This window comes from Molossus molossus, unplaced genomic scaffold, assembly GCF_014108415.1.
Source record: "Molossus molossus isolate mMolMol1 unplaced genomic scaffold, mMolMol1.p scaffold_m16_p_7, whole genome shotgun sequence".
Lineage (NCBI taxonomy): Eukaryota > Metazoa > Chordata > Mammalia > Chiroptera > Molossidae > Molossus > Molossus molossus.
The window spans coordinates 35802620-35826463 of NW_023425401.1; the positions used below are offsets into that span (position 1 = coordinate 35802620).

The window sequence follows — 23844 nt, forward strand, 5'->3', positions numbered from 1 at the left end:
ACTCCCCAAAGCCACTCATAGTAATGTGCCCTGCTAGGTTAGGTCTCTCCCTCAAGTCTAACCCTTACTCGATACATAGTTGCCCTGCAGTCAAGTGGACCTGATGGAAAAGTACAGAAAGTGCTGAGGAGCCCTCAGCAGGATGGGAATGAATCAAGGTTTTGAAAACGCCAGCACCAACTCTCTTAAGGGTATTATAAACTGCCAAAAGGTGGGCCTGTAAAAGGAAAACATTAAATTCTTACATTGGCTTCAGAGCTCAGCTAGATATTTACCCCAAATTTTCTAGCTTTGATTTTACTCTTTTCTACCCTTCCTGAAAAACAGGTGTCATTAAATATGTAAATTAACTCTAAAATTAAAAAAAAGAGTGGTCTGATTTTTTTTTTTTAAAAAAAGGTTAACTTATAAAATAATTATACTAGTCTTTCGGATATACTAATATGAAGCTAGATTTCTATATTTATACTCCATAAATCTACTGATGTAGTATTATCATAAAATATTCAAAAGCTAATATAAGTGAAATTTCATGTTATATTCTTTTCAACAAAAGCCCTTGTGTACATATTTAAACTTATTTTTACTTAATAACCACAAAAGTAGAACAAACTTCACTCAACCTGCTTATGGGAAAGAATCAGTTAATTCTTCCCTGCATGGTTTTTACAGAGATTTCACTTTAATGTCCTCTCCAATTCTTCTCCTGTGCCTAGCAGCAGTGACTTTGGGTAGTTGTAAAGTTGTTTTTTTATCCGCACCGGAGGATATTTTTCCATTTATCTTCAGATAGAGTGGGAGGGAGAGGGAGGGGAAGGGGGGGGGAGAGAGAGAGAGAGAGAGAGAGAGAGAGAGAGAGAAACATCAATGTGAGAAAGACACATCGACTGGCTGCCTCCTATATGACCTCGACCAGGGCCGAGGATGAACTGCAACCAAGGTACGTGCCCTTGACCGGAATCGAAATCTGCAGCTCTTTGGTCCACAGGCTGACACTCTAACTGCTGAGCCAAATTGGCCAGGGCTAAAGTTTTATTTTTTAATAGCTTATCTAAAACACTATAATCCATGTGTACTTAACCTATTAATCTACCTGCTTAAATAATTTAAAAAATTACTCTAAGATTTGTTAGAGCTTGCCAAACACTGACATTTCTTCTTAAGTAGGATAGTACAAACCTGTCAGGAATTATACTTTTACCTCGGTTATGTTTTAGAAAATATTCTTAGATTTAGCAGAGTAGCGATTATATGATTCTATCATTTTCATTGTGTTTTATTTTCATAATGTGGTTAATAGCAAGAAGCAGCACAAATACTTTTGAACCCTCTGACTGCAGGACATGAAAAAAGGGGATATATTTTATTTCATTAAAGGAAATAAAAATACATTAATAATTACTACCCCTTCTCATCAGAAGGCTAAAACTTACAGAATACTTAAAAGAAAATTCTAAATTCACAAGTCAGTGTAGAATATCCTCAAAACCAAAAGGATGTACAATCAACCAAACTGATTTCCAACTTCCCAGTTATTCTGCTTATAGTTATATCCAATCATAAACACTAGAAATTCATAACCACATGTTCTTGTCCCAAATGGAATTCCATTGTTACCTGAAGAATGTCAGGCGACTCGTGACCGTTCCAACTTCTGGATATAGGTCAGGATAAAATGAATACCCCCTCCCACTATACAGGTCTGCTGTGAAGACTGACCTTTTCTTCCCATAACTTGCTTACATCCGTTACAGGCATCTTATTATTTCACCTATTTCACAAGCATTGAACACATTTTTAGGACATCAAGAGTGAAGCAAAGTAAACTGTTAGTAAATGTCCTACCCACGCGGTGTTCTTGATATTTATACTACTTAGAGAAGATTATCCAATTTTCCTGAATTCACAGTAGTTGATTACAGCATCATTTCACGTGAAATAGACAACTCTCGGTTTTTATGATAAAAGATGCATCAGGAGTTTAAATTCAAATATTTATAAAAAAAAAAATTTAAACTTTAGCTGTGGCTTATGTTTCGCATTCAGATGGATTGGCTATAAATATTTAGTTCTAATTGCCTGCGCAGTGTGAAAAACATCTCACTGTACAATGCTCCTGAAAAACAGTTTAGCTTACTGGTGCATCTGTATGACGGTAAACTGAGTTTCTGGAAAGGGTAATTTCACAGCCTTTCATGCCTCTAAAACCCCAGAGAAGTTACAAAGCTCATCATCAGAGGCTGGTTTGGGAGGCCGGAATCTGCTTCACCGGAATGGGCCGATGTGTCCCTCGACTGTAAACAGTGCTAAAAATAGCTCCTGAAAGGCATCCTCTTGCCGTGTTATCATTTTGCCAAAAGAGAAGGGAAAGAAAAATTTTAATCCTGAACAAAACCTCTTCAAAGTTTCTGTTCTCAATAAACCTTTCACTGAAAACTGAAAATATAACTTGGTAATGCAATAAATACCCTAACAAATATATCAGATTTTTCACTTAATGCTTTTTACAGGCTTAAACCAAACGGACTGAAAGGAAATCACCTTTTACAGCCCGACTCCTACAGGAAGAAGGCCGTGCCGCTGCTCTTTTGAAAGAAGGCGTGGTGAATTGATATCAATTTTGGCAAATCTTGGGGCATGATAAAAGGAAGAAAAATACCAGTGCAGTTAACATTCCACAGAACTCTTACTTCACATATTTATTTCCTTAGAGACTGGACATGATCCAAGATAAGAAAAATGTAAAAAGGAAATATCAAAAGATACAGAGTTTAACATCCTACGATGATGTAGAAGAAATAATGTTTTCCTACTCCTTAAGAAAAAAAGAATGGTTGTCTTGTAAAGATATGAAATGGTTAGGATTGGAGGAAATCACTAAAAACAGTTCTCCCATTTAAACCAATATGAAAAAAAATTCAGAAAGGTCCGAACTTATGAACTAAACTGAAGTTTAGTTCAAGGCAAATGAGGAATCGATTTGCTGGGACTAATTCCGGCTTCTTATCTTATAACATTGCTTCTGGTATTGAAACTGTATGAGTTCATTATGTTGGAAAGAAGAACTGACTTGTGTGTTTATCTATAAAACAAGAAATAAGACTGTCGTATGGTCAGATGACCTCTACAAGGGGTCTGATGCTCGAAGAAGAAGAGTCAAAATACTTTTTTTTCTTTATTAATTTATTTATTTTCAAAATATCTTTTAATGCTTATTGGTCCTACAAGGAGCTTCGTGTCTGCCTTGTCCGTCACCCAGTGTCTTCTAGATGGCACACTGAACCAATACCTGTTGAACTATCCGATCTCCCCCGATTCTCCCAAAAGACACGACCAGCCAGCAAATGGCACACTTGTTCTACACACAACTGTGGGAAGGGATACAATGGAGCAAAGCACTGACTATGTGCTAGAGACTGTTCATATTCTCTCTCTCACTCTACACACCCAGCTATGAGATGATTCTCTTTATCCCTCCTTTTAGACAAGGGAACTGAGACTCAGAGAGGATGAGCAACACGGCCAGTCACACAGCAAGCGAGGGGGGCGCATGGCAGGTGCCTCGGAGGCTGATGCTGTCTTCTCTGTATCATCCTTCCAAAGGCTCTACTTATACCTCACGCTTTCTCACTATAAAAGTAGGGCACACTCACTCTAGAGAATTTAAAACATCCTGAAACAGACCCCCAAAAATAAAAACATTTCAATCCAGATAAGATGACATTTTTTTTTTTTTACTAATTAGGTTTACTCTTCTCGAGTGTATAGGTCTGAGCACATATATACATTTATTTCTTTGTAGTTTTTATCACTGTGTACATTTTTTTTTCTCATGATAAAATTTCCTCTTAAAACCTGAATTTTAAAAGCTCTCTTCAAACTCCTGAAAGTCAGACACAGCCCACTCTAAGGTCATTCAGCTTTCTGCTTACCCCTAGTGAACAAAAACATGTTTATAACCAAAAAATCCAGACCTCCATGACTATTGCATTCTGTTGAGGTGTATGTGTTTTTCCTCCATGTGGGGTATTGATTCTCACTTTGCCACTCAATATTCCCTTCAGAGTGTAGTTTCACCAAACCTCCTTCCATATGCAAAAACGCGACTATCGGCATTTTATATTAGACCACGTCCTAATGATGCTCTCAGCTTTGTGACCATCACACTGTAGATGCCATGATACATTTTTGTTTTCATTTTATAACACAAGTCTCCTCTAAAGTTTTTTTTTTTTCCCTTTATTGATTTTAGAGAGAGAGGAGGTAAGAGGGAGAGAGAGAGAGTGAGACATTGATGACAGAGAACATCGACTGGCTGCCTCCTGCATGCCCCCGACTAGGGATTTGGCCCACAACCTGGGCATGTGCCCTGACTGGGAATCAAACTGGTGACCTTTTGGTGCATGGGTCGATGCTCAACCACTGAGCCACACCAGCCGGGCATTAATACACGTGTATTCATAAAGTTGGCTGTTCCAAGAACTTCCATTAAAAGAGGAGAAGATAAGATGTCAAGGATAGGGTAAAAAACAGCTGCTAATTATTGCATACCCATGAGAAGACAGCTGTATTGGAAATGAGATGGACATTTTTGTAATTTATTTTATTTTTTAAAACCCCCACACAAATATGCATTATTACTCCGTTTCAGGTCAGAAGTCCTGCAGCGGTCTAACTGGGCACTTCGGGCTCAGTCTTTCAGAGATGCAGCCCCGCTGATGCCCAGGCTGCAGTCGTCTGAAGCTTGACTGGCCTGGTGAGTCCGCTCCCAGGTGGCTCACTCGCACGGCTGTTGGCAGGAGGCCCTCGTTCCCCACCACATGGGCATCTCCACAGGACTCTTCATGTGACGTGGCAGCTGGCTTCCTCAGAGCCAATGATGGGGGCTGTCAGAGCTAAGACGGAGGCTCAACCTCTTGTAACCTAACCTCAGAAGTAACGTGCCGTCATTTCTGCAGCTACCGGTCACCGAGACCAGTCCTGGCATCGTGTGGGAGGAACTACCCGGGGTGTGCAGACCAGAAGAGGGGATCACTGGGCTCACCCTGGAGGCTGCTGATCTGTGCTGATGATTTAGAAAGACACCTTTTAAAAAATTATGGTGAAATATAGATAACCTGAAATTTGCTATTTTAACCATTTTTAAGTGTGCAATTCAGTGTCATTAATTATAGTCACAATATTGTTCAACATCACCAATATCTATTTCAAAACCCTTTCATCACTCCAAACAGAAACTCTGTACTAGTTAAGTAACATTTTTCTTATTAAAATAATGTGATAATAATATTAAAGTCAACTTTTGGAAAGCAGAAAAAGAATCACCCAGGATTCTACTACACTTAACACTATGATTTTTATCTTATATATTACATTTTAGTTATAGTTCACAGATATAATTTTATAGTTGATGTTAGTACGGATATAATTTTTTCTACTTTTTTTCTCAGAAACATATGGAGCATTCTTCATAATACCATCATGACGTTGTGTAATATTCTACTGGGTTCATGAATCATGATTTATTAAACCTTTCCCCATTCCCTTAATCTTGGTTAAGTTAATACCAAGTCTTTTTAGAAAAATTACCATACATTTAAGTAATGAGAATCTTTGGGCAACTATGCTTTTACCCTGTTGATCTCCTTCCTTAGAAGAAACACCAAAGAGTGAAATTACTAGGTCAAAAACATAATTCCCGCCTGGTGGTGTGGCTCAGTGGATTGAGCGTCGTCCCATGGACTGAGAGTTCCCGGTTCAATTCCCTGTCAGGGCACATGCCCAGGTTTCAGGCTCCATCCCTAGTAGGGAGCGTGCAGGAGGCAGCTGACTGATGTTTCTCTCTCACATTGATGTTTCTCTCTCTCTCTCTAAAAAAATCAGTTAGAAAACATATTAAAACCAAAGCAAAACAATTCTCCAAGCTTCCTATTAGAAGACCAGTGAAATCCCAACTGGAGCCTATGAGGCTGCTCCTCACCTGACCTCTGCCTCTAGTCTGCAACCTCATCCCCTCCCACTCACTACACCTTACCACTGAGCACCTTCGTTCTTCAACACCTGTGTCTCAAGTGCCCACTACGTGACGGGCTCTGTTCTAGGTGCAAAGGATGTAGGAGAAACAACGCAGTCAAACCCCAGGCTCGTGTGGCCTACAGCTTGCCAATGCTGTTCCTTTTTCTCAGATTGCCCTCCTTTCCTGTCTTCGCGTATTATCACTCCTTGAGGTTACTTTCTTTATTGTGTTGTTCACTGTCCTTGACACTCTGGAAGGTGAGCTCCATGAGAACCTCCCTGTCCACTCCCAAGCACCCAGAACAGTTAGATGATGTTTAATTAAATGTCTTCAATGTGCTGCGAATGAGTATTTTTATAGCCTTTAACACGTTTCCATATGTTTTCCCCGTGGTTTCCCAGTTTACAGTGCCCTCAGCAGTAAATAAATGGGTCCATTTTCCTGTGACCTCAGCAGCTTTGGGGTTTGAGGAGGAGCCTGTGGATCTGGGGAGATGGGTGCTAAGGAAGCCCCGTTCGGTGGAGAGCAGAGACGACACTGAAGCCACCTTTTGGTTTTTAAAAAAAATTGCATTAAAATGTTATTTACCTGGTTTACTTGAGGGGTGGGGCACCACCTTAAATTCCGAACCCAAAGCGAATGCCTTACCCTAACCTCAGCGCTGCCACGTATAAAATGGCAAATGAGGGATATTTATAGATTTGCTCTCGAGGCTACAAAATAATTGATGACAGGGAAATGAACTTCCTAAAATAAGCTTAACTGTTCCTATCTGAAAAATATGGAAAACTATTAGAGAGTTATTTTCTGGATTAAATTAGATAATGCAGGCAAAGCTTTGGCACGCCGTGGGCACGCCCATGTGTGCCATGAACAACTGCAGCTGTTGGCACCCATCGTCAACATCACTGCCACTTCTCCACCATGTCTACGCATGCAAAACGTAAACGGACCCTATTAATGCAGTAAAACATGCATTTTAAGGGGGGCAGGGGTGGGACTGGGTGAAAGAGGTGAAGGGATTAAGAAGTACAAATTCGTAGTTACAATATAGTCATGGGGAGGTAAAACACGGCATAGGGAATACAATCAATAATACTGTGATAACTGTGTATGGTGTGAGGTGGTACTGAAAATATCTGGGGGAAAGCTTTGTAAAGAATTTGATTGTCTAACCAGTACGCTGTACACCTGAAACTCATACAAAAGAATATATTTTTTAGAGTAAACAAAAAAATGATTTTTAAAAAAGGCTAAAATTCTTTCCAACTATCCCTGAAAATCTTTTGGTGGAAAACATCTCACTGTGAGACTTAGAACTAATAAAACAAATAGGCCATGAGTCAATTTATACAAAAAAGGTCTCATTATTTTTAACTGCTCATTAAAATAAAACAATGATAGAGAACCTTGAGTAAAACTATTTTCAATATTATTTTATAGACCTTAAGATAAAAACATTTTCTTGATGGATATATTTCAGGACCTGCCTCTTAATTTTAAGAAGATTTTAGCAATGTGTGTTGCTGTGTTACACGCCAAGGTATGCTCCCCTCTTGGCCAATCTCCCCTTGAGCTCTGTCGGTCCTCTTTCTAAATGCCCAGTGTCGTCCTCGCTTTATGGCTCACCACGACTGGTCCCCGTTTCCCTGGCCTGTCTTAGCATCTGATTTCCTCTTGCCTCGCAGGCACCAGGATGCTGCCCTCGGGTCACATTTATGAAGACAACAGCGAGAAAGCACGTCTCCTACTCAGCCAGCTCCATTCTTCCTTTGCTAGTCCCAGCCCTGCTGTTCCAGTGGTCCCCAAATGGAGTGACTCGCTGGCCTCTGAGCCAGGGCCCTGGGAGCTGTAGAATGTCCAAATGACACCTACGAGAATTCGGAGTAACTGGGACGTGTTTGGGAGGGATTACTGTAATGTCCCACGTGGCTGAAGCTGATGCTATGGAGAAAACATTTTTTGGTTGTGTTTTAGTTTTACGGTTCAAGGCCTGGAAAATAATTTATTCTGTGCTGTGATGTGATGTAGGCTACCAATGTGAAAAGCCATCAGAGAAGAGATTCTTAAACTTTTAGAAAAAAACATGTCATGCATTTCCACCACAAGACATCATATCCTCCTACATTAGAATGTGTAATTTAAGGAGTGATTTTTATCAGCAAACCTGCGAGGTGCCTTCCAATTCAGGAAGAGATAAGAGATAACCTTACATTCTTCTCCCCAGGCCAAGCCTTTGCCTTTGACCTTTCATTTCTCTCTCTCTTATTACCTAGATGAACCTGCAGGGTTGCATCTCTATTATCAGATAGTCTTTCAAAGTGCTTCTGGAGTTTGCAAATGGTATTCCCAACAAGACAGAGTTGCTGCGTTATGGAGACTTCAGTCTGTCTCTGCAGATAACACACGTGTCCATTAACAGGAAGTCTCAGAATGGCAGGAAACTGGCTTTGCGCGTGGCAGCCCGGTCCTGAAGCCCGTTACGAGCAAAGTATTGACAAGAACTTCATGATCCCTGTCTACTTTGCTCTGTTGTGCCCTGTGGTGTAAGGATGCCTATGATTTCCCCAGAGGCTGGTCTCTTAAACAAGGTGACCACCAACCGTCCCTGATTTCCTCTCTCATTGTGTGGAGGAGGTCGGGGGTCTGGGGCCATGGGTGCTCCAAGGGTGGTTCGATGGTGAGCGCAGGCTGCGGCTGTCCTTGCTGAAAGCAAGCACAACCTTTGAGTCGCACATTCCTTTACTCCTGCCTTTAACTCCACATCTGGCTCTTTATGGAAAATGACTTATAATGGAAGGGGCTGATGTATATCCAGGGCTTAGAGAAATCCCAAATTGGCATAATTGCCGGAGCTATTTATCTTCTTAAGCACTAATTCTATCTTTACAGTTGAAATAAAAGAAAGATAAATGAATGGCATGTAAAAGCTGCACATTTATTATCATTTGGGGTCCAACTACTTATGACTGCCAGCAGCACGTGGGTACGAGTGTTTCCTGGCGTGTCTGTGACACGAGGCAGAAGCTAGTGGCACGACACAAGCCATTACACGACGTCTCTTATGTCTCAAAACCAACACCATCAGCATACTGTAGAGAACTGAAGGCATGTGTTTGCAGATCATGTGTAAAGATATGGAAACATTTTTTAAAATGATTACTTGGGAACTCACAAGAAAATTTTCAAAAGAATATTGAGGTTGCTTCAGAATGGATAGGACAAAAATAGGCTTTATTTGTAGTCAATGTAAACAGTTATTTCATCTATCTATTTATCTATCTATCTATCATCTATCATCTATCTATCTATGAGAGGGAGGGAGGGGGCGCACATGTACTCCAATTTAGGAAATATGCTAACTTCTGTTAAGCTTAACAGATTTTAGCACATTTTCTAACCTTGCTTCTGTATTTAGGGAAAAAAACTAGAGAGAGATGACTGAGCTTAGATGGTGAAATGGCCCATGCCCACAGAATCAGAGCGGCTGAAACGCCACGCTTTGAAACTCCACTCTGGATACCCAAGAGAGAGACATTCAATATTCAACAAAATCGAAGAATTTGAAAATTGAAAATCTCTCAGATGTTCTGAGAGAGGGAAAATCCTGGAGCCGAATCAGAGGCTTTGGATTCAAGCCTACAGCTAGATGAGAAAAAAAAAAAAAATACGCAAGAGAAGGAAAGCCTGAGCGGAAGGTTTTCTGCTGCAAAATCTAATCCAGTTTACAAAATATTTTGTAAAACACTTACGACAAAGTGATCAGAAGTCATGCTCTGTTCTGCACTGTCCAGTTTGGTAGCCCCAAGTCACAGGTGCCTATTTGAATTTAAATTAAAGTTAAATATGATTTTAAAAAAGTTTAGTTCCTCGATCGCACTAACCACATTGTAAGTGACTCGCCAGCCATGTGTGACGAGGGGCCCGGTACTGGGCAGTGTGGGGACAGACCCTTCCATCAGCACATCTGTGCCGCTCTACTGTCCTTAAACAATCTGCTGCAGCTGCTAGGAATTCCTGAAATTTAAAAAAGAACTGTGTTGTTTATACACTGGGAGGATCTGGTCCTCTGGATGAAGAGGAGAGGCTGGATTGAGAGACTCTGTGAATGTAACTATAGAGAAGAGGGCTGGGTCAGGGGTCACTCCACAGAGGTGCTGGCTGGTAGGAAAAAGCCTAAAATCAGGATGGATAGAAAATGAGCCTGTGGAAAAAATAACAGACATTAGAATTCTTTCAGGGATCAACTGAGGAGTAAGGGATGTGCGGTAGCTGAGTTCTACGATGGAGGGGGAAGCTGCATTTGACCACCAAATAAACTTAGAACTGTCGGTATAATTCGACTCAAATTCCAAACTTCAGCCCAGGGTGACAAGAAACAACAGACAAATGGAAAATCCCACTTGTACTGATCTTTGTAGAGAAAACGAGGTGCTTAGTTCCATTAGGTGACCAAGGCATGGAACCGCGTGTAATCCCTAATTGAGTAGCTTCCGAGGTGGTGCAGCTAAGTCACGAGAATACCTGCCGTCCAGCAGACACCTCAAGTGGCAGAGAGGCTCTGGCAGCCAGCCGCAGGGGACGCAGCTCGGGCTTTCCCGCTGGAGGTATCTGACCTATTTTGCTAAAGGGGGAAAAAAGTCAGCTGCTCATGTCATATTTTATGGTGATATGTGACTGTCCTCTAACCTTTTCTTCCCCAGAACATGCTGCCCTCTACAGGACACGTGAGTCTACACATATGTAAAGATGCGCACAAATGAGCGTTCAGTTCTATCCAAATTAGCAGGAGCAGCAGTAAAGGTGTGATGGAAGAGGGGAGGCGGCTGGTTGTATCTGTGGTCTGAAATGCTTTAGGATCAAGAAGAGAAACACTTCACATTTACAAGCCTCTAATACATCTTACCTCTTGAGCTGCCGGCATACATATGAGAAACTAAAAATAGTGCTCTAGTCCTATCAGGGCACTTTCCCTGAGGAACTTAGCAGTGTGTCACCAGTCAGTTTTCTTTGTTTTAACTCGTGAGAAGCGGGTGTAGAAGAAAGAGAAAGAATGGTTGATGTGGACAGCTTTTACTAATGTCTCCAAAGTATGTCAGTTTCGAGTGAAAACTCCATGTATTAAAACTAGACTCTGAGTTGGGAAATAACAGCCAATGCATTTAACAAATACAATATACACGATTTTTTATCCTGGCTAAGAGTTTAATCTTTTAAACCTTGGCTACGGGGAAGTGGGCAAAAGTGGGCCTCAGACATGAGAGGTGCTCTTCATCTTGACTTCACATCCATTCCTCCGCAACGTCGTACCATAAACACGCACACGTACACGCGCACACACACACGTACATGCACACACAGCTGGTATGTTTACCGCTTTAGTCACTGAAGGATTTAGCTGGACAAACATCACAAAGATGATCGCTGATTTAATTGAATTTATGATCAAATGTTTTCCATTGCAGGGAGAATGGGAAATCACTTATGGGAAGATCTGAATAATTTAAGAGAAGTTCTCTTCTTTATATTTGTATTTTGGCATTATATTTGTATATTGACTCTTGAGGGATTAAATATAGCTGAGGACTAGCAGAGAATTCACATGCAGATACACAAAGATACGCTGTGTAACAATGCAATGAGGGCCAGAATACGGATCCCTCTGAGTTAATATTTCTATTCATTTATATCTCACTTACAGTCTTGAGTAATAACATCCACGCACATATATACTCACTGTGAGACTTCAACTGTGACTTGCCACTAGACTTTTCTGAGATCCTAAAAATGTAAAAATGGTCTAAAAATGCTCTTTTAGATAAGACCAAAGAATTAATTTGGGGGTTGTATATGTGTGTGTTTAAGGCATTTTAATGTATCCTTGTTGTTGTTAAAGACATCGTGGAAGTCACTCCCGTGATGGATATAAGAAGATAACCTGGGATTTGTGTCTTAGGGTAGGGACGTGGCTCAGTCCCTGAAGAAGAAAGCCAGTGCCCTTTGGAGTGGCCCGTCCACCTGGCCCCAGTGATGACAGGTGTGCCAAGCCAAGGCCATACTCCTGTCCTTGCCTCACTGTGATTCCACCCTCCCTATTTAACAGCTGTAAACAGGGAGAATAATTACTTCCATTCTCACTATGAAAACCCCTAGGTCAAGTGGACACCCAGGGGCTATACACCTAGCTTAGACTTACCCATCAGTTCATGTATAGAGAACATCATGGAAAGGTCTACCAGATGCTTTGAATTTGGTAATAGTGTGTGTCTATGGATTTCCTTCATTCTAATTACAAAAACTGTGTAATAATGTTTCACGGTGTAGGATAAATCAGTTTTAGATTTATCATGTACAATATTGTTTGTTAACACTGCTCTCTTAGGAACTATTGGGGGGGGAATCTTGTTTCTTTTTTTTTTTCATCCTCACCCAAGGACATTTTTCCTTTTTTTTTTTTTTTGTTCAGATAGAGTGGGAGGGAGAGAGAGAGAGAGAAACATCAACGTGAAAGGGACACATCGAGTGGCTGCCACCCCACGACACAACCAGGGCCGGGGACAAACTGCAACTGAGGTATGTGCCCTTAGCGGGAACTAAACCCGGGGCTCTCTGGACCGCAGGCCAACGCTCTAACCACTGAGCCAAACCGGCCAGGGCGGGAATCTTGTTTCTACACAAGAAGCACTTTACAAATGATTGGGTGACCAAGCTATTTAGTTCCTCCTCCGAGAAAGGCAGAAGGAATACTGCAGAAGCTGTCTGGGGAACCTGTTCATGTTCACGGACAACTTATTTGGAATCGAATGAAACACTCTGCCTGGCAAGGGGAGGCAGGGAGTGATACGAAACAAGAGGAAAGCTAACGTTAGCCAAAGGTACCACCACTGACACGCACGCCCTACTCAGCGCTCGCAAACCCCTGCGAAGGGTGTTGAAGATTTAAATACTGGGGATCAGACTGGTTAGTGAGCTTCCTAAATATTATATGATTCAGTTGTGGATTGAGGATGGGAACTTGGTCTCTGTGATACCAAAGATTAAGCGATTTTCAGGTGTTTTCTTGCTATCTGTGCCAACACCGAGTTTTGCAGCCTTCATATCAATGGCACTTACTGACTACGTGTTCTCACAAGGTCTGCAGGACGACTGTCCACACAGCGGGTGCCAGATGTACACGTCAACACAAGTAAGTCTGTTCACTTTATCTTCACAACGCGTGGGATTTGAGCCCCCGTTTTCTAGAAAGTCTCCCAAAATGAGGAGGGGAATCCCTTGTCCCTATAAATGAGTGGGCCCCTTGTCCGATCCTAACTTTCACGATAAACCCAGGTGAACTGTGAGCTGGGTGACCGTGGAGACAGAAGACGACACTGTTGTTAAAATCATCTTTCTCCAGCAACTCTCATGTTCATCTTCATTTTGGGGCAGACAATTCACTCAGTTCATACACATTTTCTTAATCAAAAGAAAAGGATATAAACACATGTTGAGGAAAGGGATCTCCTATCTGGTGTTTCCTACAAATAAAGAGCAGTAAAAACTTCTGCATTTCTGTTCACACTTCGCTTTGTACAATGTGGCAATTTTCAACGTCCTGAAGCTGAAGAACCAATATATGTACTCACTCGCAGAGGCCCGTGGGAGGCTTATTTAAACACTGGATCCTCTCTCAAGAGCACCTCATAAGTGGTGAAGAGGCAGCTGGTCCCGTATGATATTTTTTGAGTAGAGTCAGGGAGATCAAGGGGGCCGGGAACAACAGCGGAGAGGTGAATTCTTAAGGGAGTTCAAAAAGGGGCGAGAGCTGTGTGTCTAACCCCTAGCAGTTCCCACCAGAAGAGAGAGAGAGAACAGGAGAAGGAGAAAGGAACAGAGAGCTGGCAACAGGCAGTGCCCCGGAGGAGGGAGCAGCGTGGCTTCCAGAGGGGAGGAGGAGGGGAAGGAATGTCTGCTTGATGTTCTTTGATATTTCCACTATTCCCTCTGCAGATTCATTACTCTTATTCGGTCTTCCAGAGCTATTATCGTCTCGGAGTGTTTACAAATAAGAGACCGTGGCGAAATATATAAGCAAAAATATAAAGCAAGATCTCTGGATTCTCGAGTGCAAAATGCAAGCAAGGACTCTCGAGCGCAGAATTTCCAGTGCATCAGACGTCCACACTCGTCTGACCCTGGTGGGCACTGAAAATAAAGGAATGGTGTACACGGTGATCTACAGCTGTGCCACCCAATACGGTAGCTGAGCATGTGGCTGTGTGCATTTAAATTAATTACATTTAAATCAAATTTAAAATCCTGTTCCCAAGGCGCACTGGCCACAGGGGCCACTGCCGCTGCATTGGGCAGTGCACAGAGGTTTTCATCACCTAGAAGGTTCTACAGAACAACACCGATCTGGACGGGACAGAAAGGTCAGGCCAAACGTCTCGTTCTCTCTGTGACTATGAGCTTCCCTGAGAACAACCTCTTTTTTCCTCTCTGCTGGGGGTGGAGAATAATTTCTTCCTTACATATAATTTTGAGGATACCTAATGGGAACCAGGCAATGTGGAACCAGCAGTCAGAGGCCTGTCCTTGTCACCTGGTGGGCCAGAGATCAGGCGAAGGGGACTGTGACTGCTGGGGAGGGCTGGGTTTGCCCCTCTGCTCTGCCTCCCCCTGTGACTCTTCCCTGAATAGGAAACCTCAGCAGCAACTCGTGGAAAGCAGACTGACCTCAACGATGTCCACTCGCCATACCCTGAAGCCTGGGAATATGTTACCTTCTACAGCAGAGACTTTCTAGATATAATAGGGTTACAGACCATAAAATAGGGAGATTAACCTGAACTGTACAGATGGGCCTTAGAAGCAGAAAACTGTGTCTTACTGGAGGCAGAGGAAGGGGTGGAAGCGACACCGTTGTAATTAGCTAGTTATTAATAATAGAAAGGAGAAAAGGGAGACCAGACCTAAGCATGGCCATCTGGGCAGCTTCACCAGGAAGCTGTGATTTCACTCCCCTGGGAACCACTGGACCATTCCCTACAAACCACTGGGGGAAGGGGCCCAAGAAAGGGGAGATGGACACATATGCAACCAAGTCAGGGCGATGTAGGGAAGGTACCTGTCAGTCTAACCTGGAACAGAAATCATTGGCCAGGGGCAGGAAGGGGGGGCGTAATGCAAGCTGGAGAAAATTTGGGAATACCTAATCCCCCAGACAAAGGAGTTCTCTGTCTTGGCTCTTGAAATGTAGCTCTTTTGTTCCTCTGGCTTTGCTCCTGCCGTGTTCCCTCCACAGCCATGTGCCCCTGCAGACCCCACATACAATGGACTAATGGACCGCACTGAGGAACACAAACTAAGCCTGCCCGATGCTGGGTTGGACTGTGCCCCAACATGGAATGGACACTCTGGGCAGTGGCTTTCATCCTAACCCACGAAAGGCACAGCTGGACTTCTTCCTTGGTGGGAGGAAGGGAAATGGGAACTTGGAGACTCAGGGATTTATTTAACTCCACATAAATATATGCCACTCATTGTCCCGTGTGTCTCAGACATTTTTTTCCCTCGTGACTCTGCAAGAAGCCCAGTCCCGCTGGCAGCAGGGAGGGTAGGAGAGCTGCCCGCCAGGGACAGAGGGGAGGCGAGAGATCTGAAGCAGGAGAAGGCCTCACTGCACTGCTGCTGTTCGAGGGCGGCGGCAGGACAGGGAGCTGGTGGGGCTCCCAGGGGACCCCTGCAAGGACACAGGGCCTCAGCCTGATGGCCATAAGAGAGTCAATTCTGCCAACAGCCTGAACGAGCCTGGAAACAGATTCTCCCCTAGAGCCTCCAGGCAGAGCCCAAGCCCTCCAACACCTTGATTTTGGCCTTGTCACACCCCGCGCAGAGAAACCAGCTGAGCCCATCCAGGCTCTGCCCGCCAGTCCTGTGAGATAACACCTTGGTGGTGTTTCACGCCAATAAAATTGTAATTAGCGATGGCAGTCACAGAATCCAAATACACCATTTTATATTTTGGAGAAGCTGAAGAACTTCTTCAGTTCACACTTCTAGAGTCTGCTTTGGGGAAGAGTCCGAGAAAGCCCGATCCTATCAGCCTCCCTTCGGGAACGGGTGGCCCGGCGGGGCCTGGCAGCTCGGGGCCGCTTCCAGAGCAGGGCTGGGTTCAGTCCTTAAAGAGCTGGACGGCAGAAGGAAGGTATTAGCTGCACCATAAAAGTGTGCTTTTGGATGCGGAATCCAACACATGATCTGAAAGGATGAAAAACAATGGCCGTTGCCAACTCCCAGGCCTGGCACGGACTGCCCATTAGCGATGGGCATCTTCTATCAGAAGGGGAACAAAAAGCTCGTGCCCAGCAGACAACAAACGGCATGGGGCCTACCCTCGGCCATCACCGGGGCTTATTAATGAGTGGATTCTTCGCTTCAGAAAGAAAGACACGGACAAGAAACCTGGCAATGACACCAAACAACAGAGGAGATCCCCCGGGGACTGTGTGGAATGGGCAATGAGTCGCACTCCGAGGGTCTGGGCGGGCGGCCGGCAGGCCTGTCATCTGCAGCACCGACTGTCACAAGCCCACCTTTTCCAGATGGCGCGCCGCCCAGCAGCGGCCCAGGAGAGGCGGGAGCTGATGTGGGCGCACAGCCTGCTGCAAGCAGTTTCCCCAGGACAGAGGAAGTCCAGCCTCCCCTCCATCCCAGCCCCAGGTGCCTAAAAACTAGCCTGGGAACGAATGACTTCAGGTCCCAGAAGAGATCGCTCTAACCAAAGTTGTAGTGAAAATAAAATAAAGTCAGATATTGATGAGCCCCCTCAAACGGCAGGGTTTTAAAATCGGTAATATTTCCTCCACAAGATTCACATTGGGGCATAGATTCCAAGCTATACTTTCAATAGAATTGGTCATTTAACCTCACGAGTGTTTTTATTTCAAGTTATAAAAGGTCGATGTATCTTCCCTGACTACCTCCCAAAACCATCATAAGGATATGAGGAGGTGACAACATACATAAAAGCAAATTCTCTCTTGAACAAGGCTGCTCCAGTGTGAACGGTCACACTGTCCCCCCACAGCTGGGACTGTGGAGCAATGAGAAGAGGTCTTTGATGAGGAACCGTTCAAGTTCCCACATCTCTGCTTTGCTGCTGGCAGTGGGCAGGACCAGGTCTCGGGCAAAGTCGCTGGCCTTCTCTCGGGCAGCTCTCTCTGCGTTTCTGGCACCTGGCACCTGTCCCCGCCACGCCTCCGAGCAGACCTTTGTGCCGTCTACCTGGGCCCCGAGGACTGCCATCAGAGCCCGGAAAGCAGCTCCTGTTATAGGACTTCCTCTCTCCCTTCCAAGAATCCACTCCGCAGTTTTCTAGAAGAACGGCTCTCCATTAGGTGGCAAGGGGTTTAACGGATCTGATAAACATCTCACCTACATAATGCTTTCAGTGTCTGCATTGAAGATTCATTTTTGTGGAAATGAACGTCCCAGAGGCTGCTCTGAACTGTGACTTTCAAGTAGGCAGGTGACAGGATGAAGTCCCCAAACATTACCATGTGTGATATCCAAGGTCAGGACCAGAGAGCGGCTTTGATTTTGATGGTCCGCATGTTGAAATAACATTGTGAAGGGTGTGGGAAGAACTAGGCCCTGCGTAGCCTCCTAGTGCTGGACTCAGAGCCACAGACTGGGCAGCCGAGACCTGCAACTCCAGCTCATCTCTGAGTTAAGAGAATGGAATCCCAAAATGTCTGCTTAGAGTCTGCGTTAGAGCTTGTGACCCCAATAAACCCATCCTGAAAAAGTGCATTGATGATGTAAAGAACAATTTCTTTGAAGATACTGTGGAAAAAAAAAAAAATCTCCGGGCACTAAATAAAACTTTTACTTTGAAGTAAATAGAATTATAACCAAAAAAAAAAAAAAAAGATCAACAATAAAAAAATGTGCAAGTGGAGAAAGATCACTTAAAGAGTAGGCTCAACTCAACGGCTCCTCCTAGTGTCAATAACTGTTGTTACCTTCCTCTGACATTTCTAAACAACTGGTCAACAAATTGAAAGCTCTGTCTTACTTTGCAATAGATTATTAACTTGGAAAACTTCAGATCAATGTAGAATAAGGTAGAGTAGAAAACAGGGCCTTTCGGTTTCTTCAGAAGGCATTGATTTAAATCATAATGATAAACAATTAAATAGGACCATAAGAAAAATATAGTAGTGAACCATCCACATAAATATACACAGTGAAATTTGTTATTCCTCCAAATACTGTGTTAAATACATTTCGTTTATGCACATGTGACGACTCTTTGGCAAGTCATCTTTCAAATATGTACTGGAAGTTAATCAGCAAATAAGAGTTTGAGAACACAATGTTAGGGCTTGTGACTCTGCTGATACACTCAAATGTAAATGTTTTCTTCTCAAATTTTGCATCTTTATAAAGGTAGCTTCAGTGCAATGTGTCTATGATTATTACACATTTTAAAGTATGAATTTTTAAAAATATTTTTTTCTTTATTGATGTTAGAGAGAGAGGAAGGGGGAGGGGGAGAGAGATAGAAACATCGATGAGAGAGAACATCCACTGGCCGCCTCCTGCATGCTCCCTACTGGGGATTGGCCCACAACCTGAGCACGTACCCTGCCCAGGAATTGAACTGGTGACCTCTTGGTGCATGAGTCAATGCTCAACCACTGAACCACAGTGGCCGGGCTAAAGTATCAGTTTTTTTTAATTCTTAGGAGAATTCCAGTTGGGCTTAACTAACAGGAGGATTCTAAGGAGAACCAGAGTGCATGGGAGGAGCGAGCAGGACAGGGCTGGCCGACACCTACTCGAGTGTGTGGACGGCTCTCCCCTATCACCTGCAAGCTGTGTTTTCAAGTCTTGTCTTCTGTGACTTTGGTTCTTTATCCTTACCTCTCTTTTTGCTACTTTCAAACGTCCCAAAATTGTTCAGCTGTTAAAAAGTTCCAAAACAAGCAAATGTGTTCCTGGAATCCTACCCTTAACTTTACTGAGAACATATACTAAGGCTTCCCCTACAGCCAAAATAATAAAGGATCTGTTAAGTGGCTGAAATTCTTGGTTGATTGCACATACATGCCAATGTCAGACAACTATAAATAGAGAGATTTGAAAGAAAAATAGGGAGAGTCTTTATAACTCCAGTGAAATAAAACGGAATGTTTTGAAGGCCGTCAGAAAACAGTACATGCATTTATATAATTAGATTTGTGTCCTTTCGGTCCAAAATCCCCTTTGAGCAGAAAGAGCCCACCCAGATCACGCACTTCCAGTGTAAGGGAATAAAACAACTTTCTTTTCTTTATTAATATATATATTTACTATTCCCAATCCTATAATTAAGATTTCTTCTTTATATTATCCTTTTGACTTTAGACAGCTGATAGATCTTTTGATATTTTTCTCCCATCAGTGCTTTGTTTGCCCAGAATACTAAAAAAAAAAATCCTTCAAAGGATAAAATTATGCCCATGGTTACTGGTGTAAATGAAGTCAGCAGGGAGTTGCATGGTGTCACCTAGGGCAGACTTGGCCCCAAATAATCTGGGTCACATGTTACAGCCCTTCAAAGAGACTTGAGGATTCATTTCTTGAGAAATTCTCACTCTCTCAGGCAGGTTAACGTATCCACTAGCTTTAATAGCTGAGTTAATGTATCTTTTTAAAGACATTGTTACTTAATTTTGAACAGTGACTTACTTCTTTATGTTAACCTACCCATCTTTTATTAACCCATCTAAATTGAATTCAAATTAGTTCCTGCAAATGAGTTCACTCTATTTTGAACCTATTACTGCTCTGCAAGAGAATTTACCAATTGCTTCTGTTTCGTAATTGTGCTGTGGACAAGCAAATTAGTTAGCAGCAATGACGGAGTCAGCACTGGCTCAATTGGGTTTAAATGCAGTTGTTTGAATCTAGACCTCACTCTGAAGTGGGCAATGTTGAAATGTCACTGATGGTTGCAGGGTCGCAGTTCCTTTGGAGGGAGAATCAGTCATATAATTAATGTCTCTGAATTCACAGTTCTCTCCAAATTGCATGGGGTTTGAATGGGCTGGAGGCTCTCTCTCGGCTCTCGGGGTTCAATGTGTAACACTGGGATACCAGAAAGTAATATTTTTACATCTTTAGTGATGATTTTATTACTTAGTGTTTTCTGAAATAAATCCTTAAGGCAATACAAAAAAAAATTAGACTTACAGGGACTTAAAATTAGCATGGTTCTAAATGAGTTATGTTTATCATTCTAAATTTTTACCACAAGCTCAGCTTTTAATATTTTACCTAAAATGTTTTCAAAGTAATCTAAGGTTGGGACTTGGTTTATTAAATAACTTGGAATTAATTCTAAATTTTAAAGAAAGCATGTGTGATGGTAGAGATGAAAAGAAAATCATTAACTACAATTCTATCAACTGATTAAAAACACTTTACATGAAAACGTAGTACTGCCTTCAGCATTTTAGACCTTGTTTTGGGTAGAAAAATTAGAACTCTTATGTTCATGGAAAATGCTGTGATAAATATCTCTAAAGTAATCTCTTAAAAAGACACTGTGTTCTTATTTTGTAGAAAATTATATTCCTAAGAATTCTTATTTGCCCTCAAAATTAAAAGCATATTTACTGGTATCTTATATCTTTTAAGAAAAATGTAAAGATTGAGCACGATGCACATAGTTTTTAAAATTTCTAAAGCAGCACTACCAGACTGCACATTGGTTTTTGTCAAAGAAATTAACTACTTTTGTCATGACATAAGCGACACCTGTCAGAGGAAGAAAAGCATCAGGTCGGAGGTGGTCAGACTGAAGCGAAACAAGGCAAAACTTGAATACTACTTCAGTTTTCTTTCTCTTTTCGGCACACATGAAATAACATGGTTTTTCCTGGGACAGAATAATGCAAACAGACAAAAGTGTTTTCTCTGAGAGGCAGCCCACTGGTCACTATGGAATGACTGAACAAGGCCCTTCGTGGGCCTTGTTAGTGGCCCATGATGGCAGGTGCTGACGACAAGGTGTAACAAGGGATGACTGGACTGGGCCACATGTATATGGTGAGGGGTCCTATCCCCAAGAGGACAGCGGAAGAAATATCACAGCATCATCCACAGACCTCCTCCCATCTGCTGCAGACTATTCTAAGTAGATAAGAATTGTCATGTATTTTCCTGGGCCATTTGACAGCCATTTCCAGCTTTGTCCATCTGAAAGAAGGACAAGGAGTTATCTAAATGGGAGGCTATTCTCCACAGATGCTATTATGTGTAGCTGTGTCAGAATTTCCTGTTACTTCAAAGACAGGGTCAGAGATTCAACTGCCTTGTCAAGAATTGTTTCATAAGGTGGTTACCTGGTGGAACTACAAGAAAGGAATGTGTTTGATCATTTCATTAAGGTAGGGACTGTATACTGTATATATTACTTGGTGTATGAAAGCCCTTAATTAAAATATGTTAGACCACTGATCAGTAAAGTGGTGGGGATGGGGGGGAGCGGTCACTAAAAGGGTGAGGAACACACAGAATGCTCCCAGCAGAGGGCGCACCTCCCCAGATATTAGGGAGACTCCAGATATTAAGAACCGGCTCTTCAAATGGCAAATGCAAGGCCTTGTGTTAGACAAAAGTAATTATACTAGAGTGTTCTTCTCAGTATGAATTTAATCAAAATAAATAGCCAAATCTTTCCAATAAACCACTGCAGAATTATTTAAAAAAATTTTTGTTTTAATCCTCACTCGAGGATATTTTTCCATTTATCTTCAGATAGAGCAAGAGGGAGGGAGGAAGAAAGAGAGACGGGGGGTGGGGAGAGAGAAAGATAGAGAGAGAGAAACATCATTGTGAGAGAGACACATCAACGCGCTGACTCCTGCACGACCCCAATCAAGGCCGGGGATGAACCGCAACTGAGGTACATGCCCTTGGCCAGAATCGAACCTGGGACTCTCTGGTTCGCAGGCCGACGCTCTAACCACTGAGCCAATCTGGCCAGGGCCCCACTGCAGAATTTAATGTATTCATTCCATGAGGTTCTCACAATAAGCTGTCTACTGTATCTACTGACAGTATTGATTAAAGACATTTTTATTTAGAAAGATTTTCTTACTTTTCTTCATAACTTCTGACATCTATAATGAAAATGTCATAACAGTAAAAAGTGAGACAATAACACTAAATTCCCCAGAGACAAAATTTTCTTATTAGAAATTATAGTATATTTTATCAAAGCAGTTCTAGTTACCTTTTCCCAGCATCATGCTTGAAATGCGATACCCACAAGGAAAGGCCTGACTCAATTACTCTGCTTTCAACTTTCAATGATTTACTCACAGGCTGGCTTGCAACAAAAGACCTCTGAGTAACTCGAGAAGCCTAGGTCCACAGATTTCATCAAATCTCGACACCAATAAATAAAACCATTTTAACGAGGTCAGGTATGTACTTACTTTCTCAAGAAAGCTTAGGGGGAAAATAGGTGAAGCGAAAAAATTCGAAAGATCAATTTTATCTAGCTCAAAAGTTGTCACCGGCTTTATTTAGATTTTAAAGTCAGTCATTATATTGTGCTTAATAAATGCTACCTTACGGACGTGAAAATGTTTCTTGGAATCTAGTTACAAGGAGATTGACCAAATGACTTAGGATTTACAACTCTGCAGCCACGCCACGCTGGAACACAAGCTCGCCCATACAACAGCACCGGTGCGGGCTGAATGTGGTGGTTGGCACACAGTGAGGGCCAGTAACTAGTTAATGGTGAAATCAATGTATGAATGAACAACTGGATGAACAGATGAAAAAAATGTCACAACAACTGTCAGGAGAGTTTTAAAAATTAAGAGAGAGAGAGAATGAGCATAATCTGTACAAAGACTTACTTATTCCACGCTTGTCTAAGGTGTTTAGAGCTGTACACGGTAAAGCGTTCTGAAACAGAAAGAAACATAATAAACACTCTTTGTTTCAAATGTACACATTGTTCAAAAAGTTTGTCTAAAAAATCAATTTTTAAAAAGACAGTGTTCAATTTAGCCATATTATTCTAGCCACTATATACACTATTTTAGTTTTTTAGATGGATTATACAGTAAGCATCCTCTAAAAATGTTTAGAAATTTAATAATATATAGTGGATAACCCTTCAAATCAAGAAAATAGATGTAACAATTGTTTTAAAACTCTATTAATATTCCATAGGATCGGCCCTGGCCGTTTGGCTCAGCAGTTAGAGCGAAGGCCCACGGACTGGGGAGTCTCAGGTTCGAGTCTGGTCAAGGGCACACAGCTCAGCTGTGGTTCATCCCCAGCCCTGGTGGAGGTCGTGCGGGAGGCAACCGATCAATGTGTCTCTCTCACATTGATGTTTCTTTCTCTCTCCAACTCTATCTAAAGAGAAATGGGAAAATATCCTCGGGTGAGGATTAAAAAATATATATATATTCCATCAGATCGAAGTACCATAAGTTATTTGACAATTTTCAAGCTGATGAAAACAGAGGTGGCTTCCTGTTCCTTTTACCTTTTTTTTTTTTTTTTTTTATCCTCACCCGAGGACATTTTTCCATTTTTTGTACAGATAGAGTGGGAGGGAGAGAGAGGAAGGGTGAGAGAGAGAGAAACATCGACGTGAAGGGACACATCGAGTGGCTGCCACCCGCACGACCAACTAGGGCCGGGGACAAACTGCAACCGAAGTACGTGCCCTTAGCGGGAACCGAACCCGGGTCTCTCCGGACCGCAGGCCGACACTCTAACCGCTGAGCCAAACTGGCCAGGGCCTGTTCCTTTTACCTTAAACA

The 23844-nt window shown here is 42.5% G+C and overlaps 1 protein-coding gene across 6 annotated transcripts in view; it reads right to left on the reverse strand.

Moving 5' to 3' along the window:
• Positions 1-23844, reverse strand: part of CDK14 (cyclin dependent kinase 14) — a 595016-nt gene that overhangs the window by 114064 nt on the left and 457108 nt on the right. For 5 of the 6 annotated variants that reach the window (XM_036246264.1, XM_036246270.1, XM_036246267.1 and 2 more), the window contains one exon: positions 22924-22972. In XM_036246264.1, coding sequence (XP_036102157.1) covers positions 22924-22972 — 49 coding nt within the window. Of the gene's footprint in view, positions 1-9797; positions 9836-22923; positions 22973-23844 lie in introns of those variants that run through there. The other variant, XM_036246269.1, reaches the window with a different exon arrangement.